Source organism: Pongo pygmaeus, chromosome 1 (genome assembly GCF_028885625.2).
Source record: "Pongo pygmaeus isolate AG05252 chromosome 1, NHGRI_mPonPyg2-v2.0_pri, whole genome shotgun sequence".
NCBI lineage: Eukaryota > Metazoa > Chordata > Mammalia > Primates > Hominidae > Pongo > Pongo pygmaeus.
This window is the reverse complement of record NC_072373.2, coordinates 30,203,937-30,222,160: the sequence shown is the minus strand read 5'-3', so window position 1 is coordinate 30,222,160 and position 18,224 is coordinate 30,203,937. Positions and strand designations below refer to the sequence as shown.

General features: G+C 37.1%; 1 protein-coding gene and 1 long non-coding RNA gene across 6 annotated transcripts in view; one reads left to right on the top strand and one right to left on the bottom strand.

Moving 5' to 3' along the window:
- The window catches only part of LOC134740317 (uncharacterized), a 180,723-nt gene extending 166,407 nt beyond the window's left edge, over positions 1–14,316 (bottom strand). Inside the window, exon 1 of the long non-coding RNA XR_010127702.1 lies at positions 13,996–14,316. This is a non-coding gene — a long non-coding RNA (uncharacterized LOC134740317). The remainder of the gene's footprint in view (positions 1–13,995) is intronic.
- Positions 14,317–14,348: 32 nt separating this feature from the next.
- The window catches only part of LYPLAL1 (lysophospholipase like 1), a 38,753-nt gene continuing 34,877 nt past the window's right edge, over positions 14,349–18,224 (top strand). For 2 of the 5 annotated variants that reach the window (XM_063672065.1, XM_054436971.2), the window contains exon 1: positions 14,373–14,509. In XM_063672065.1, coding sequence (XP_063528135.1) covers positions 14,419–14,509 — 91 coding nt within the window. In that variant the 5' untranslated portion in view covers positions 14,373–14,418. Of the gene's footprint in view, positions 14,510–15,457; positions 15,561–18,224 lie in introns of those variants that run through there. The other 3 variants (XM_054436980.2, XM_063672061.1, XM_054436989.2) reach the window with 3 other exon arrangements.

Genomic DNA, 18,224 nt, shown 5'->3' with positions numbered 1-18,224 from the left:
TGTTACGTACATGAACATGTCACTCCTATGTTAAAAAAAATAGAAAAAAGGCCTCTGATCTGAGATGAATTTCTAAATCTTAGCCTGTCTTTTGTGTCTTCCCAAGTAAAAATGTGGGCTACATATTAACGCTGGTCAAGAAGTCCAATGTGTAACTTTTGCCCATGTGGATTTTATTTGAGTGATGGTACCTATTTTCTTCTACCGTTCAAACTACTGGGTGCTGTCTGTGAAACCACTTTATCCTCTTTCCAGGTGCAGTTCTTTGTACTCAAAATGAGTCTTTCTCTGTAAATGGCTATATAACAGCCTCATTTTCCAGCTGCTGCTCTTTCCTTCTATCTCACAACCATGGCGAAAAGATAGAATTTGGGCATCAGTGAGCTCTCTTTAAGATGTCTCACTTATTTCTAAAGAATAATCCTTACATTTGGCATAAAAATTAGTGTTGCTACTTTTTAAAATGCCTGCTGAAATGTCCAATGTCCTGGTCTTCTATCTGGAATAAGATTATGATTATAGAGATTAAAAGAGCTCATTGAACTGAAGATAGCCCTGGAATTTCAAGATTATTTTAGAAGATATGCAATTGCTACTTTGCATTTTACATGTGCAAACAAAGCCATCAAGCCAATTAAGGCTGCTTTCAGTTCATTCTGACAGTACAGGAAGGTATTTATGTACTGTCAGTGCCAGCCTGGGCAGCGTGCAAGTCTTGACTCGTGGATCTCCCCTCCCGCCCTGGCTGGAAAGATATCTGTGCATCTGTTTCAAGTTTGTTTAGGATGTGTAAAAGCTCTTTCTTCGTCCACTCTACTTCCAATATAAAGTATTACTTAGAAGAAAGCTAAAAACCTGATTTTGTGTTGATAGTTAAGCCTTTCACACAACATAAATATAAGGAGTTTGATCGAGTTTACTTGTACTGTCTCACTCAAGATGTAGTTTTTAAAATGTTTTAAAAAATCTCCTCCTTGTTTGTCACATGTTAGAGTGTGTGTGAGAGCAGGAAAAAAGAAGCCAAGGATTAAGTTCGTCTTAAAACTTTTAGCTTGTAGTCAATCATTTCACTTTAATGTGCTACATCATGCTACAATAATTGTTTTAACCCATTTTCTGGTGACCATACCAAACTTCAGTGAAATCAATTTAATTTTGTCTTTTTGAAATTGCTTTCCAGAAAACAAGAGATATAAAGTTTTAAAGCAATTATACAAATAAGTATGTCAAAATCCAACTGTTTAAGTGGAGTTTGAGCTTGTATTTTTCTTTATTGGCTCACACATTTGAACATATTTTTCATGCAAGACACTCAGCTGTACATTTTGCAGGATATAAAAGTGCTTAGATTAAATGGGTGAATCAATTAATTAATAATTAATAACCTCCTACTTCACTCTTCTTCTAAATACAGAGCTGTTAATATTGCTTTAGGGGAGCCAAACACAATATACTGATAATTATTCCCATAGCTATTATTTCATATTATAGAGGTTTTGTAATACAACATCACAAAATTACAATGTCCTTTTTAAAAATCCCTTCCCCCACCCAAAAGAAAGCTATAAATTTAAGCCAATATAAACTTTTCAGAGTTCTCTCTCTCAATTTCACACCAGGGCGTGGTGCTACACAGCTGGGGAGCTGAGCTAATAAGTGTTGAAAAATGAAAAATGCTGCTTTATGGCATCACATAAACTGGCAAAAAGAATACTTTTACCTCCACCCCATTTTTGACAAACAAATGCCAGAATGTAGATGCTGTAACAATGAGACTTTATGGTAGTTGGCCCATGGGGCAAACAGAATTGTCTTGTGGGATTTTCTTTTTGTTGAATACTACATGTAATAAGAAGTGGCACAACATTTGTAAAATCTAATCACTTTTGGTTCCTTTTTGAACCTCAAAGGGGTTATTTCTAGAAAAGCTGTTGGAAACACTACATAATGATCTATTTATGCAGTAGTGAAACAGGATTATCCCTTTTACAAGGAGATAGCTTTCCCTAACAATGTAAATACTGTAATATGAGTGTACAAACAACTTGAGGATTTTGAGGAACATCATGTCCAACAAATATTTATTGAATAACTACAATAGAGTTCAAAGAATGATGCTAAGAGTGCTTGTGAAATTTACATGACATAATATAGTCAGGGCCCAGCTGTTTTTCTTGGGCTGGTTTGTTTCCCAGCTGATGGTCATTCACCCACTCATTCACCCTCTCACTCAATCACTCACTAGTCACTCATTCAACATTCAATCAGTACATGTCTATTGCGAGTTTACTATATCCAAGTCACACAGGCCTAATAAATCACAGAGAGCGTGCTATTTTAGCAAAAGATCCCAAATCAATCGTGGAAGAAAAAAAAAAAAAAAACTCTTTACACAGGGGCTTGAAATAAATGAGCTGCAGCCAGAACAAGGTAAGCAAGAAAAGAGAGGCACAAGGGTGCATTGGTAGGGTACATTCCTTTCCCATAGGGAAATACTAAACTTCGGTGAAATGAGAGGACACAGAGTAGCTCTAAGTCCTACCTGAAGGCTCCTAGGTGCTGTTGACTCAAGTGGCTGGGAATTTCTGATTAGAATATTTAGAGAACTGCGATTGTCTGTTCTATAGATGCCTTCCTTGAATTTACGCAGCTAGAAATATAGTCTCTCCTCTGAACTTGTAAAAAAAAATTGCTATGGCCTTATTATAGCAGTTATTGTCAGTTACGTTATATTATAGGTGTACATCTCTTATCTCCTTACTAAATGTAAACTCCTTAAAGGTAGAACTAAAGTCTGATTTATCTCTCATTTTGCACAGAACATTACAATTATGAACATTCTATACTATTTCGTTGGATAAAGTTTTCAATGAATTCAACCAATATATAGTCAAAGTACTCATAGCATCTGAATAACACATTGTAGTAATAAATAATGACAAAAAAATAAATATTAGTTTAGAAGCCCAAAAAGCATAACTAACATTTAAGAGAAGTACAATTTTGGTAGTCTAAATCATGTGTAGATTAGTAAATAATGGAACCAAATAAGGAAATTCTGGTTGCACCTTTTAAAATGTGGAATTACATGAAGAAGCCACTGAAAAGTGACCTTTTTCAAATTCCCAAAAAGTATGTGAGTGTACTGAGTGTATTTTAAAGGCCACAATAAAAGACTGCAGTTACATAAGCTGTGTGATATTACCATTTTTATGTTCCATAATTCAGTAAAATGTATCACTGGAGTATTTTCCCTCACAAACAAATGCAAATTCTGCAAATAGCAGATGATTTCCAGGAACAAATCCATTCCCGTTATTGTTACTATTCTAATGTGTGTGTGTCTGTGTGTGTGATGGAGTTTCGCTCTTGTTGCCCAGGCTGGAGTGCAATGACACAACCTCGGCTCACTGCAACTTCCGCCTCCTGGGTTCAAGCGGTTCTCCTGCCTCAGCCTCCCAAGTAGCTGGGATTAGAGGCGCCCGCCACCATGTTCAGCTAATTTTTTTTTTTTTTTTGTATTTTTGATAGAGATGGGGTTTCACCATGTTGGCCAGGCTGGTCTCGAACCCCTGACCTCAGGTGATCCACCTGCCTCGGCCTCCCAAAGTGCTGTGATTACAGGCATGAGCCACCGTGCCCACCCTGTTACCACACTTAGTGTTACCAATGTTAAATATCATGGAAATGGAAAAACAACAACCATTTTGGTTAGTTGTAGTAGTTTCTAACAAGTTTTTCAAGAGTACAGGCTTATCAATTACCTTCTGTAACAGTGCTCAAGGTAGCAGGCAATCTACCAGTGCTATTAACATTTTAATAAACTTGATCAAGTTTGATGAAAAGTTTCTACTAGTGATCCTCAGGAAATTGTCCATCCTGAGGTAATAGATACTAAATTTTTGGTATCTAGTTGAACTTTGAGGATGACTAACACTGTGAAGATAAGTTTGCTTCATTTCCACATAATCTCCGGGAAATTAACTGATTCCTGATTTTACTCTGGAAGGGAAGATTATTAAAAACTTTTTAAGACTCTCCTGCTCACACTGGCAAGTGGTGAATACTGGACAATTTTGCACTAGAAAGAGACATCTGGGTATGTGAGTTATTGCTGATTTTGTATCCCTTACAACGAGATTTTAATCCACTTGAATTCAAATTATGTTGATCACAATACAACTTCACTGGTCTAGGCACAAAATACCCTAAAGGCTTTAATGAGTTTAAGTGGATGAACTGCAAACAGCAAGATCCTGACAGACAAACTCTTACAGATGCAGTAAGTACTTCTTCAAACAATGTGGGAGGCTGGCAAGAAACATCAGTAGAACAGCTAGGAACATAGTAATGTGGAACGTGGTGACGTCTTTTGAGAAAAGGATTTAGCCAATCACTGGTCAATAAAGACAATAATTAAAAACACATACAGCTTCTGAGAACAAGAACCATAGCAAATTAAAGTTCTGCCTTAAAAGAGCTTCATTTTAAGTTACAGATCCCAAAATAATTGCCATAATTAGCATAAGCTTTGTATGTAAAGAAAAACCTTTCCTTTTTTTCTAACTTGTGACATAGGCCACTATTTAAATGAAAAACAAAAATTGATTCTTTACAAGATTTGTGTCGTTTTTTTTGAGCTCATATGTACCTTTCAAATGCCATAGAATCTACAGGAATAGTCATAGGGACAAAATGAAAATGTTGTAATTATCAAACTAGATTTAAACAAATTGCTAGAGAAGCTTCTTAGATTGATACTATTGAAAATGCCTTGGAGATCTGTGGAACACAGTGAAATGATTGCTATTCAGTATAAAGAGTATGGCTAAACTTTTTGTATTACACTCTGTATTTTTTTTCCATACTCAGAAATGAACAAGTCTGGTTAATAATGTTATGAGAGAAACTTGGTGCTTTACACAAAGCACAAATTGTAGAAAAAAATGCATGCACCTTGTGTTTATGGCCAGGGCCATGGGTCAAAATGAAAATCATGTCCTGTTTGAACTGAAATAATCAAGAGATTTCATTTGCAGTGCATTTTTACGTTTTCTGGAAGTTTGTTTTAAGACAAAGAACGTATTTATTGAGAGTTCAATCTTTTTACTGGCGTAATGGATGACGTAAAGACAATGATGGGATTTGAGTCCTTGTGTGTCAAAAGAGACATAAAATTCACCTTCTTTACTTCCATTATGGTATGTTTCCTCTGAATAAGCAACAAATCCGTGGTAGTTATTACCTTGAGTGACTTCCAGATGTTAACCATGCCATGTGACCGAACTCAACTATTCTCTAACAAGCGTGGCAAGAGAGGGAAATTGTTAGTATATATGATGATTTCAATAACCATGAAAAACACCTTTTTTGTCTATCACCTCCATCTGCATGATGTAAAAATCCTACATAAATAGGATACTTTTTTGAGGAGAAGAGGAAGACTTAAATCTGTATAGCATAGGTGAACTTTCTCTTTTTTAAAAAAAAAGAATAGCTAAATTAATGAAAGCTGAACGTAATTCATTATCTAATCCTTTAATTGTTTTTAGATTTTAAATTATATGCCTACACTCTATAGAAAGGGAGATAAATTATTATGGTTTATATTAATTTATGACAAGCCCTTTCGATGTTTTCCATTTTCCAGGTAAAAATATGCTGTTAAATTGTTTTCAGCCAAACATTGATGCACTTTACATTTTTTATTAAGAAAAATAAATAATTCACACTTTTGCAAGGGAAGGCATGCACTTTTTCTGGCTTTCTTGAAATTATATTATTACTAGCAGCAAGTGCCAGCAGACTTCATGGGTGGTATTTCTTACTGAAAAGCAAGACATGAATCAATATTTTTATTACAGTCAACTCACTTGTCTTCATAAATAAAATATTATTAACATTTTTCCATTTCGATTTTAATGCTAGCAAGAAGAATATACAAACTGCTAGAAAAGAGAAATAAAATACCTGGATAAATAGTTTTTCAAAGACTGTCATTGGTACACATTAAAGCAACAGTAGAGATTGTCAGTTAAGGTTCCAAACTGATGTGTAGTGTGTTTTTTTTAATCTAAATTATTGAGTAAATTGCTTGTCTTTTATATTTTTCCTATTGAAACAGATGTGGTTAATATAATTTGTGAATGTCCTTTGTGTATTATGCATTCTATAATGACCATGTGAGCATAAATTAATAATATGAGACAAAAATAAGCAAAAATTCTTTCTAGAAACACACATACACACACACATACCTGCATCCTATTTTTAAGTGAGAGAATGATTAAGGACTTAGCACAGAGCCAACACTAAAGGGAAGCTCTTTATTTGTGTTGATATTATTGTTTCTCAGGCCCACAATGTTGGTATAAAGAGGGAAAGGTAGAAAAGTAAACAGTCAAATGTGAAAATGGCTATGTTAGTGGTAGCTGAGCTTGCTAAAAGCCAGTAGAAGAGGACTGATCAAAGGAAGAAACAGCAGACCTGAGTTTTGAAGAATGAGTAGGCAGTTGAAGAAGTACATAGAGGAGGGCTACAAGCCTGGCTGAGATTAGAATGGGCAAAGGTGAAGGGACAGGAGGTAGCACAGCACATTTTTAACACTCTTGGTGTTCAACATGGTAAAAAGAGTGGAATATAAGACCGGATGTCTCCAGATATAAAACTGGGAACATAAGTAGAGGTGTGTTCCTAAAGAGCTTTAGGAAAACTGGTATCAATCCTTCTATTAGATGCACTGTAAAAGCATCTTTTTAAAAAGACAACTCTGTGAAGAATGCTTTTATAGACATTGAGAAATCAAAATGAAAAAAGAAATCCAATTTTGCCTGCAAGAAGGTCACAGAAACAGACACTCATTGAAATATAAGTTATACGTACTCTATCTTGTAAATTTAGACTTTGGGATATAAATTATACTTTCTTAAAATGAGGCATTACTATCAAAATGACATTACTTGCTTTTATTTCCATGCTTAGATTTGCATAATTAATCTAAAGAGTAGCATTTTTCTAAATAGGATTACTACACCTTAAGGGTGAACAAGACACTTCTTTGGGCATGTGGAAAGAAAATGTTAGAATTTGTTTATATTTTACTTTTCTTCCCAGTTTTACATTTCTACTTTTTTCTATGTTCAGTATGCACATAATGCATTACAATAGTGCATTCATATAATTTATAAATAAAAAATACACATCTATAAGAGATGTTCTAAAAACTTTTTACTGATAGGTATATATAATAGACGAATTTCTGAGACAACCACCATAAAAGTTAATTATTTTTACTATACTAACTAAACTGGACAGTTGTAGCTAGCACCAGGTAAATAGTACTGCTTTGATTTAGTTGAGGACATAAAGCACAGGACCTCTCATAAGCTTTACCTTGTTGGGAATTGGAACGGACCTGTGGCCATTAATTTTATGTGTTTCTGCCCTCAAAAGTATAAAAGTATGAGGCAGGTGAGTCACACTCTGAGATCCACCGATTTCAAGCGGTCCACTCATTAGCTTTGGTGGGTTCACAAACCCTATAACGGGCATTCAGAGTAGTGTGTGTGTGTGTGTGTGTGTGTATGCGTGTGTGTGTGGTGTATATTGGTTTCCCTTTCACTTGAGAGGGTCTGTAACTTTAAGCTAAATCTTAAATGAGACTATAAATACCCCCTACCATTGTCACCATCAATTTAATTGCCTTGCCATAGTACAGTCTCTTCTTCATTGGCTGACTGACCTCAGTACTCCAATCACACATGCCACACTTTAAGCTACCAGCCTTCCTGTATTATGGCTCTTTTGTTTCCTTGTCTTTTATGACCTAGTTATTTCTTGCTCAGGGTCATGTTCTAGCTTTGCTTGGTTCTCACTACAAGATTTGACATTGGGCTTTGTAATTTTCAAAAATTTTGCTTCCTACACTAAGCTAAAAACCAGTCCTAATATTGTGATCCTGACCCTGGCCTTGGCTAGTTTTCTCTAACAGGTGGCCTGTCACCTGTGTACCTCTGGTTACTGCTTACATGCCGGAATAACAAGTAGATGCCAGAGGAGTGTAGCGCTTCCCTCTTTGTTCATCCTTCCTGTTCAAAATATAACTCAATTAAAAGCATAATGTAACCCCAACAAGTAATATCTGAGACCCTGTTCTAGGTATTTCAGGAGGATACAAAGAAATAAAACAGTTCTTGCTATTAAGGCAACTACAATTTAGTAGTTCACAGGGCTAGCCATGCAGGAAAAGTACTCAAACCTAGGTTTTCCTACCTCAAATCCATCGCACCTTCTACCACAGTGCAATGACGATTTTGTTTATAATTATTTTGAAATTGTGTATGTGTTTTCAGGTTTGCAAGAGTGTCTAATAAAGATATTTGTTTTCACTTATATTATTTTGTTAACCCCCGTGAAGGAAAACTAAATAAATGCATATGAATGAAAATATATAATGAATGACAAACATTTTGAATAATCACTACTTTAAACTTCTCTTGTCACTTGCATCCTTTTTCTATTGTGATAAAAAGCACATAAGGTAAAATGATCTTAGCCATTTTTAAGTGTACAGTTCAGTAGTGTTAAGTATATTCACATTGTTATGAAACAAATCTCCTGAACTTTGTCAACTTGCAAATCTGAAAATTTATATCCATTAAACTACTAATCCCCTTTTCCTCCTCTCTCCGGCTCCTGGTAACCACCATTATACTTTTTTTTCTATGAATTCGACTACTTCAGATATTTCATATAAGGGAAAGCATACAGTATTCGTCTTTTTGTGACTGCTTTATTCAACTTAACATAATGTCCCCAAGATTCATCCATGTTGTAGCATGTGACAGGATGTTTTTCCTTTTTAAGGCTGAATAATATTCCATTACATGTATATATAATATTTTATTTATCCATTTATCTGTTGATGGACATTTGGGTTGCTTCCACCTCTTGGTTATTGTGAATAGCACAGCTATGAGCATGAGTGTACAAATACATCTTTGAGCCCCTGCTTTCAATACTTTTGGGTATATACACTTGCATCCATTTTTAACCTACACAAAGAATATCTGCTCTTGAAGACTGACATTTTGCCATCAATCTATAAGAAAGTAAATTCTTTGGAAATTATCATAGACAAAATAATTGTATTAATTTGTCTTTCAAATATAAACTAAGGTAGATTTTTCAAAGCTTCTTGATTTTCTTCATATATAGTTATAACAAAAGAAAATCCATTGTCATACCTTGATGCCAATTATACATATATAGAAAATATTCATAAATATATATACACAGAGAAATATGCACATACACAGACACATCCTGAAAATAGTCTACTTCAGAATAAAGTGCACTTCCATTTTTCAAATTGCAAAAATTGACTTTATATTTTCTAATTATCTTTTTTTAAAGATCTTTTTAAACTTTTTTTCCTGGCTTTTAAAAGTAGTCACAGAAAGAGCAGGAAGAGATTAAGGCTGCTAAACTCAGCCATACAAGGAGGAAGGAGAATCACATGTGCTGATCTTTCTCATACTACTAACTAAAAGTTTATGTAGTGCAATTAAGACTTTTGAACCATTATTTTATAAGTAGAGTTAAACATCAGAGGTATATTCATAAATGAGTGGCACATGTCACATATTTAAATTCTTTCAGGATCTCAGAATCACAGAACCTGGGGCTTCTCCATCAAGTCCTGCTCCCTTATTTCACAATTGGAGAAACGTGTCCAGTGAGACTAAATGGCCTGTCTAATGTTACATAGCTTGTCATCCCCGAAGCTGGAACAGGAACTCCTATCATTTCATTACTTCAACATTTTTTATATCTACCTATCTAATCTTCTCTTAAATGAATGTAGCAAAATACAGTAGATATTCTGACTGCATTCATAAGGAAATTACTCTTTTGGCTTTTATTTCTTTTCTTTGTAATAGACGTATGCAATGCAATGACTTCCCCTCATCTCATGGTAGGATTTGAACTTCCCTGCCCTCAAGGGCCCAAAACCTGATTAGGAGTTGCTGTCGATTCTTGTCCTGGATTTTAAAAGCCTCAAAATTTGTTATAGAAGAAAAAAGTAATAGGTTCTAGAGCACAGAGACAAATATGAAGATTGCAGGAGGGATTCCTGAGACTCATGTAAGCACTGAGTGGAAGTTGAATAAGAAGTGTTACCAGAGGGTAACTTAGGAATTTGAGAACTGGCCATGAGAGGTGTTCAAATGGAAGAAGACCCATTTCCCAGAAAAGAGGAGACAAATGGCAATGCAAAGAACATTGTTCTGGTGTCCAAGCATAAACACTGACCCTGTAGCCTGCACCCAAGGGAGGAAAGTTCACTGTCTTCCTCTAGGGCCTACACACTGCTTTGGTGTGTATCACACTGACTGTTAATAATCTAGCAGAGTAATCATATCCATTCTCCAAGGCTGCGTTTGGTCTGTGTTTGAGGAGCTCATGTATTCCCCTACCCCTACTGCCAATGCCATCTCAGTCCATCTCACAATGCCCCAGGTGACCTATCTGCTCTAAAAGGAGAATGAGACCATGCACATCTAGTAGTAAGGTGAAGTAGAGGAATGACCCATATCTGTATCTGGAAAGACTGGACTGGAAAAGATTAAGGTCCCCAGAACTGAGGCAATGATTATGTTAAAGTTTATAATCTCATTTTTAAAAAGTATAGTTTTCCTGTTTTGTAAGAATTCAAGACCTTTAAGTTTGTTTCTAGTTTTTCTTTCATGAATGGACAGGGGTAATGTATAAAAGAAATCGTTTTGTTTATCTATGACAAAATGTTAAATTACCTAAAGCTAAAGCATTTTGTGCAATGTGTATATATTGTTTATATGTGTGTGTGTGTGTGTGTGTGTGTGTGTGTGTGTGTGTGTTTCTCTCTCTCTCTGAATGATGCAACAGATGAAAACTAACCAATAGAGAGGATATGGTTTGATGCTTAAGAATGAGCCAAACAACAAATGGGTAACTGTGTACTGTCTGCATGACTCATGCAACTTCATTTAACTGTTATCATTTGAAAATACCAAGTATACTAATCTTGTTCATTGTTTTTGTTTCTTTTTTGAGACAGAGTCTTGCTCTGTCACCCAGGCTGGAGTTCAGTGGTGAGATCTTGGCTCACTGCAACCTCTGCCTCGGGGTTCAATCAATTATTGTGTCTCAGTCACCAGAGTAGCTGGGATTACAGACATGCGCCACGATGTTCGGCTAAATTTTTTTGTATTTTTAGTATAGATGGGGTTTCGCCATGTTGGCCAGGCTGGTCTCAAACTCCTGGCCTGAAGTGAACTGCCTTGCCTTGGCCTCCCAAAGTGCTGGGATTACAGTGAGCCACTGCACCCAGGCAAAATATACCAATCTTAATGGCTGAACTTTCAATTGCTTTTCTGTTTTGAAAACCAAGTGTGGACTAAAGCATTTCTCAACACACTGAAGAACAGTAAACTAAACTCCAAATTTGCCATGTATATTATTAGATCCTAATTGACATTGAAACCCTGCAAAACAGGAGAACTTTTTCTTTTTCTTTTATTTTGTTTACTTGCTTTTTTAAGTTTAGAACTGAAGTTACCAAAAGGAGGTACATATAGATTGGCAGAAAGCAAATGAGTAACAACAAAAAATAATTAGCAGCTATATAAAGAGTAAAAGAATATATGAATAGGAATCTCTTCCAGTGATAATATTCCCCCACCTTCAATAGGGAAAAGATCCACCACAAAAGAAGCAAATAGTCATCCTGAAACTTAATTACATTTGAAAGTAGTACAGTAACATGAAAGGAACAAAACATTTTTGTTCAACAGTTTGCCTACCAGATGGGATCTCTAAATATAGGTAATCTAAAACCTTTGCTTGTCCTATAAACAAACAAAGATGAAAGGAATAGCAACAATAGCTAAGCATTTAAATCACTGGAAATAAAATAGCGCTTTGGTTAAGTTTGGAAGAATCTGGCTCATTCTAATAATGAATCTGGGAAGGCTGGAGTTCTCGGTGAAATTCAGAATACAGAAGGTTTCTTCTGGTATTTACCACCTGCGTATCTACCTGTTTAAACTGGTAGAATAGCTGGAAGAACAAATCAGGAACTAATAGCAGGAGACTTGGGAAAAACTAAAGCACAGGAACACCTAATAAATAGAGACTCTAAAGGGCCACAACACAAATTTCAGACTTTTGTTTTTGAAATAAGAGTTGGGACATGCCCTTGCTTTATTTCTGAGCACTCATGTGTAAATATGGGTGATAGTTAAGAACCTATGCTCTGGAGTCAAGCCCAGCATGTGAATCCAGGTTCTACAACTGACTGGCACTACGACTTTGAGCCAGGTTCCTTACCTCTTTGAGCCTCATCGACAAAAGCAGATAGTAATAGTACTGAATTTTATTGGAATTAATTTATGACAGTTTTTGGCACCTAGTGAATCCCATGAATATTAGTTGCTTATTATTATTAATAATCATTACTCTTAAATAATTATATTCTGATTTTTTGCTGTCTCAAAAGCATGGGGTGGTGCACGGTAAGATTTTCAGGTAGTAAATGGAGTTCTAAGAGTAGAACTTAAAGCCTTCCCTATATATCTCCAAGTGGTCTTTCCCAGTAGCACTGCCCTCTTCTCACCTGGCTAGTAGGGAAGGTTATCTAGAACTCATATGGGGAAGGCAGGTCAAAAGACAGAGGTATTTTTTTTAAGAATTGGCTATCAGAGCTCAGCCTACCCTAGTTTGTCCTCCTCAGGGACTTCAGTTATACAACTCTCTGCTGCAGATCTATGGGCTTTGGAGAAAGGACTCAGAATTTCTTTTTGATTTGGTTAACTAATGGCATGTAGGACCATTCTGGTTGACGGTATTGGTATTAATACAACACCGTGATAGCTTAGAGCTGATTTTGGCAACTAACGTTTGATAGTAAACAGTTTAGTTACCTGGAAGTAGGGTTATTACCTGGAATAAATAAAAGGTAAGTTGTAATTGCTAAAATGTAATGCAGACTACAATGAATGGAAGGCCAATGTTTAATGGTACTTAAGCTTTTACTGGGTTATTTTGTTGAATTTTACATGAGGCAAGAGCAACCTGCTGGGGCCACTGCCTTCAGTATTAAAAGATACCTATGTTTTGGCCTTTATAGAGGAAAGAATTCCATTTTTTAGTATTTTTAAAATTATGGTAAAATACACATAAAATTTACTAAGTGTACAGTTCACTGGCAGTTATTAACAATGTTGTACAGCCATCATCACTATCCATTTTTAAAAATGCTTCACTATCTAAGCAGAAACTCTTGTACTCATTAAACAACAACCTCCCAACTCCCTCTTCCCTTAGGCCCTGGTAACCTCTATTTTACTTTCTATCCCTATGCATTTGCCAATTCTAGATATCTCATGTAAGTGGAATCATACAATTATTTGTCCTTTTGTGTCTGGCTTATTTCACTTGGCATAATGTTTTCAAGGTTCATCCATGTTGTGGCATGTATCCGAATCACATTCTTTTTACAGGCTGAATAATATTCCATTCCAATATGTACATAGCACATTTTGTTTATCTCTCCATCTGTAGATGAACATTTGAGTTGTTTCCACCTTTTGGTACTTGTGAATAATGCTGCTACAGAACACTGAAGTACAAGTATTTGTTTGAGTCCCTGCTTTCATCTCTTTTGGGTATATACCTAGGAGTGGAACTGCTGGATCCTATGCTAAGTCAATGTTTAACTTGTTGAGGAACCACCAAATTATTTCTATTGCCGCAACATCATTTTACATTCCCATCAGCTATGCACAAGGTTTCTAATTTCTACACATCTTCACCAATACTTATTTTCTGTTTTTTTGATAAGAGCCATTCTAATGGGTATATAAAGCAGAATCTCATTAAATTAGATTTGCTTTGTAAACTATGTATTAAAAATAAGAGACATGAAGAGAACTTATTATTATATGCTTTGCTTACCCTGTATATCAAGAGCTGCAAACATCCTGTGCGAGTCCCAAAGTGAAAGATAAAATATGGTTCTATCTATTAAATTTTAAACATAGTAACACTAATATTTCTCCAAATAAGGTAATCTTGAGTTTTGGGATTGCATTTAAAATTTCTACAGCAAATGCTCAGGATATAAACATATCCATTAGTCATTACAGAAGTCCATACGAGGCTGACACACGTAGAATACCATTTTTAGCAAAACTAAACTCAATACAGTTACAACTGCCTCAAACTTGACCCCAAAGTATTGAAAACTCCTCAGAGCGGGCCAGCCATGCTGCGCATGCGCGCTCCCGGGCGTGCTCCCGCGCGCGCCTGCGTATTTGCGTGCGCGGCCCCGCGCAGCAACGCAGGGGCGGAGCCGCATGACTGGCAGTGGTCTCAGCGATGGCGGCTGCGTCGGCGTCGGTTCTGCAACGCTGTATCGTGTCGCCGGCTGGGAGGCATAGTGCCTCTCTGATCTTCCTGCATGGCTCAGGTGGATTTCAATTTTACGTCCTGGTTTTCTACAGCTCGGGAAACATCCTCCCCTCGGTTACCCCAGTGTTGCCCAAGTGGAGGTGTCGCCGGACCCAAATAGGACCCAGTGGGTGGCTTCCCCGTCGCCAGCCCCGGCTGTGGATGCACGGGGAGCACCACCTGCCCCTAGCCTCCCCAGTTAGTCTTCCTCTTTCTATCGGGCGGTCACTGGCCCACCACCCTCGCTTTGGGGACTTGTGTCCCGCCGCTCAGCCAGCCCTCCATCCCCACAACATTCTCTCCAGTGCAATCTTTACCACCTCCCCATTCCTCGCCCCAAGTTTAAACAGAGCAAGTTAGTAAGGTAAGTCTTCTGCTAGAGGGAAATTATTTAGTGTTTTTCATTATCAGCTACTAGTGATTTTTCAGTCCTAATTGCCCATTGCTTTCTCCAGGCTCCCATACTAATGTAGACAATTGAGATTCACAGTTAACTTAGATACTGTTTACAGATTATCTGTTTTCTGTAAGCCACTGTGCCATGGCTGGAGTGCTTTCTCTCCCTTTCCTTTTTCCTGCTTCTCTTTCCTTCCTTTCCCTTTACCCGCCTGTGTCATTAAACTTCCAAGATAGACTACAGGGGCAGGAGTATATCTTCCACTGCCTGCCCTTAGTAATGTGTACTTAATGCTGTATCGTTTCTTAACACTCATCTGTAATCACTTTTGTCTCTCTTCCCCACTGGATTGTGAGCTTCCCACTGGATTGTGAGAGTAAGGGCCCTTGTGTCAACCTTTGCACCCCCAGTGCTTGGCCCAGGGTAAGCTCTCAGGAAATGTTTTTTAAAGAAATGAGATGCAGCCGGTGTCCTCAGGGGGCCTACCTAAAGTTAAAAACAAAAACAATCCAATTAGTTTGAGTCAGCAGTGCATGGAAGATCACAAGACGGTGCATGGTTTCCTGCCAAGTGAATTGTAAGAGAAAAAAATGTGGTTAGGCATTATTAAGGCATTTGGAAGATGAAAAGCTTGTCAGACTTTTCGAAGAAAGTGGTCTTTGAGCCGAGACGGGTAGGCTTAAAAGGGACGGTGATTGGAAGGGAATTGGAAAGGTACTGGGCAGAGACCTGGAAAAGGGCAATTGTGGGAGGTATTCTCTTTATTTTGAAAATGAGGCCAGACAGGTTCAGCAGCTTGGCCAAGGTCTCTTAGCTGTTAATGTGAGTAGTGGCAGATTTGGAATTAGAACCCAAAGCTCTCCGACCTCAAACTCAGGGCTTTAGTGGGGTAAGGTGAAAAAGCTTGAACTAGGATGTATTGTTTTGAAGATAGGGAAGAAGAGGGCCAATAGTGTTTAAAGGGAAAGACTTGGCATATATTTAGAAGGTGACGTGTGCAAGATGACAGCGGTTCTTAATAACTAGGAGACTGGTAGTACTATTTAGGGCTCCAAGAGTGTTCATTTCTAAGTACCCAGAAATTCCCCAACACTGTACCCTTTCTCATAATCAATTCTCATTATCTTTAGGAAGAACTGCCAGACTATGTTCTTTTTTCCCCTGGAACTCTGTGCTTAAAATAACTATCCTTTTTTGAATTTCAGATTACATTTTTATAACCTGTAAGGGTATGTCTCTAAAATTCAGAGTCATGTATGTATGTATTTTTTCCTTTGTACTTTGAACCAAGAATTTATTCAAAGAATTCTGCCAAGTATGCGAGTATAATGTGATTCCTATATATTTAAATCTCCACTGAAGTAAATAAAACCTTATTGGGAGTAGGTCTTTGTCATCTTTATCATTGGGAGTAGGTCTTTATCATCCAGTAGGTTTTTAGCAGCTAGTGATTTTACATTCAACTTTAATGTATGTGGTTATGTTATAGGAGATGTTTGGTTTCTGCTTAATTAGAATATGGGCAAACCAATTCTGTTTTATCACACTCAGTTTTACCATATTGTTAACCAGTTTTAACAGTTTTACTATGGAATAAGGTACTAGCTTTTTAAAAAGTGGACATTGTGAATGGATAGATGTTGTTTTCCAGCTGCATGCTTACTCTTCGAGGCTGAAAAAATGTTATTAAAGACAGATTTTGTTTTTTCAAATAAAAATCCTTAAAAGCTTGAGATTTTCTTCTAGGAGATAGCAGCCATAGAAGAACATATGGGAGTGTAAATTGTATGTAGCCAACTTAATCTGAGCCTTTTCTATTAATAAAGTACTAAAGACAGACCGTCTTTTAAGATGATAAAAATAAATGATAGGTTAATGAGTTTTGTTCAGTCTCTCAGATCAGATTAATTCACTCTTATTTGCTCCCATAGGACACTGGTTCTTCTTTCTGTGGTGTTCGTCATACTTGTAATTATGTAATGTAATGTCTGTATTCCACACTAAGCTAGTAGGTCCACAAAGCCCAAACCATGTGTCTTGTTTATGGCTTTCTTCTTGTGTAGTAAGGCTTGGCAAGTTGACTGAGTAGCTTCTTGGTAAAGTCACCAGTAAGCTCAAGCTGTATGTCACTCAATATAATGGACATTTTCAGTCGTCCTCTTACGTGAACTGTCATCTGCATTCAGCTTTCTTCTCAAAAAACTCTGCCTGGTTCTTCTTCTGTCTTGATTTGCTCCTTCTAGTTTCTTTTGCAGACTCATCCTCCTCTACCTGGCCATTAATGATGGGGTTTCTCTAAATTTGGTCCAAGGTCTTTTCACTCTACATTTTTCTCCCTAGGCTAATCACAGAAGTCTCCTAGAGATACCCATTTGTGTCACTGGTGTATAGGTAAAAATAGAATCTTTGAATTTCTGTGGAGATTCATAGATTCTATTTTTGAGCTCTAGACAAGTTCATCTAACTGTCTGATAGACATTCATTCATGAATCCGTTCATTCAAGAAATATATCACAGCCTCCATGTGTAAGGCACTGTTCTGTGCTCTGATCATACAGCAATGAAAAAACAAATCACTGCTCTCATGGAGCTTATGTTCTAATGAAGTAAATAAGTACTATATTAGAAGGTAGTAAGTTTTATGGAAACAAGGAAAGCAGGATAAGGGGATGCTTCCATGGATGAGAAGTTGGAACAGTGTTACAATTTTAAATAAAGTAGTCAGGTTATGCCTCACTGCAAAGATGACAGAAGATGAAACTTTACAGCTAGACTTAGACTTGGCTTTAAAGCCAAGTCGGAGGCTCCAGGGTAGGTTCCTTGACATGTTCAAGGAACAGCAGTAAGGCTAGTGTGCCTGGAGTGAGAAGAATAGGAAGGGATATCCAAGAGGGTACTGGCATCCAGGTAGTGTTGGGCAGGGGTTGGCAAACTTTCTGCAAAAGGTCAGGTAAGCATTTTAGCTTTTGTGGGCCATGTAAGGTCTCTTCCCCATGTTTTTCCCTTCTCTCTCTTTTTAAGAAAGGAGTCTTTAATAATGTAAAACTCATTCTTAGCTTATCCTCCTTAAGGACCCTAGGCTGGATTTTGTCCTCCCCTCTAGCTGTCCATAGTTGCTCAATCAACCCATGGTATAAGACCTTGTATGCATTACAAAGAGGCACCTCACACTCAACCTGTGTATGCCTGTTGCTTATGTTTCCTGTCTAGGCAGGTGTCTAGTATTATTGTTCACCCAGTTACTCCGGCCAAAAGCCAGTTAGTCATCCATGAAACCTTTTACTGTTGACCCTTTATAACAAATCCGTTGCCAATCTCTATTAATTTTACCACCTAA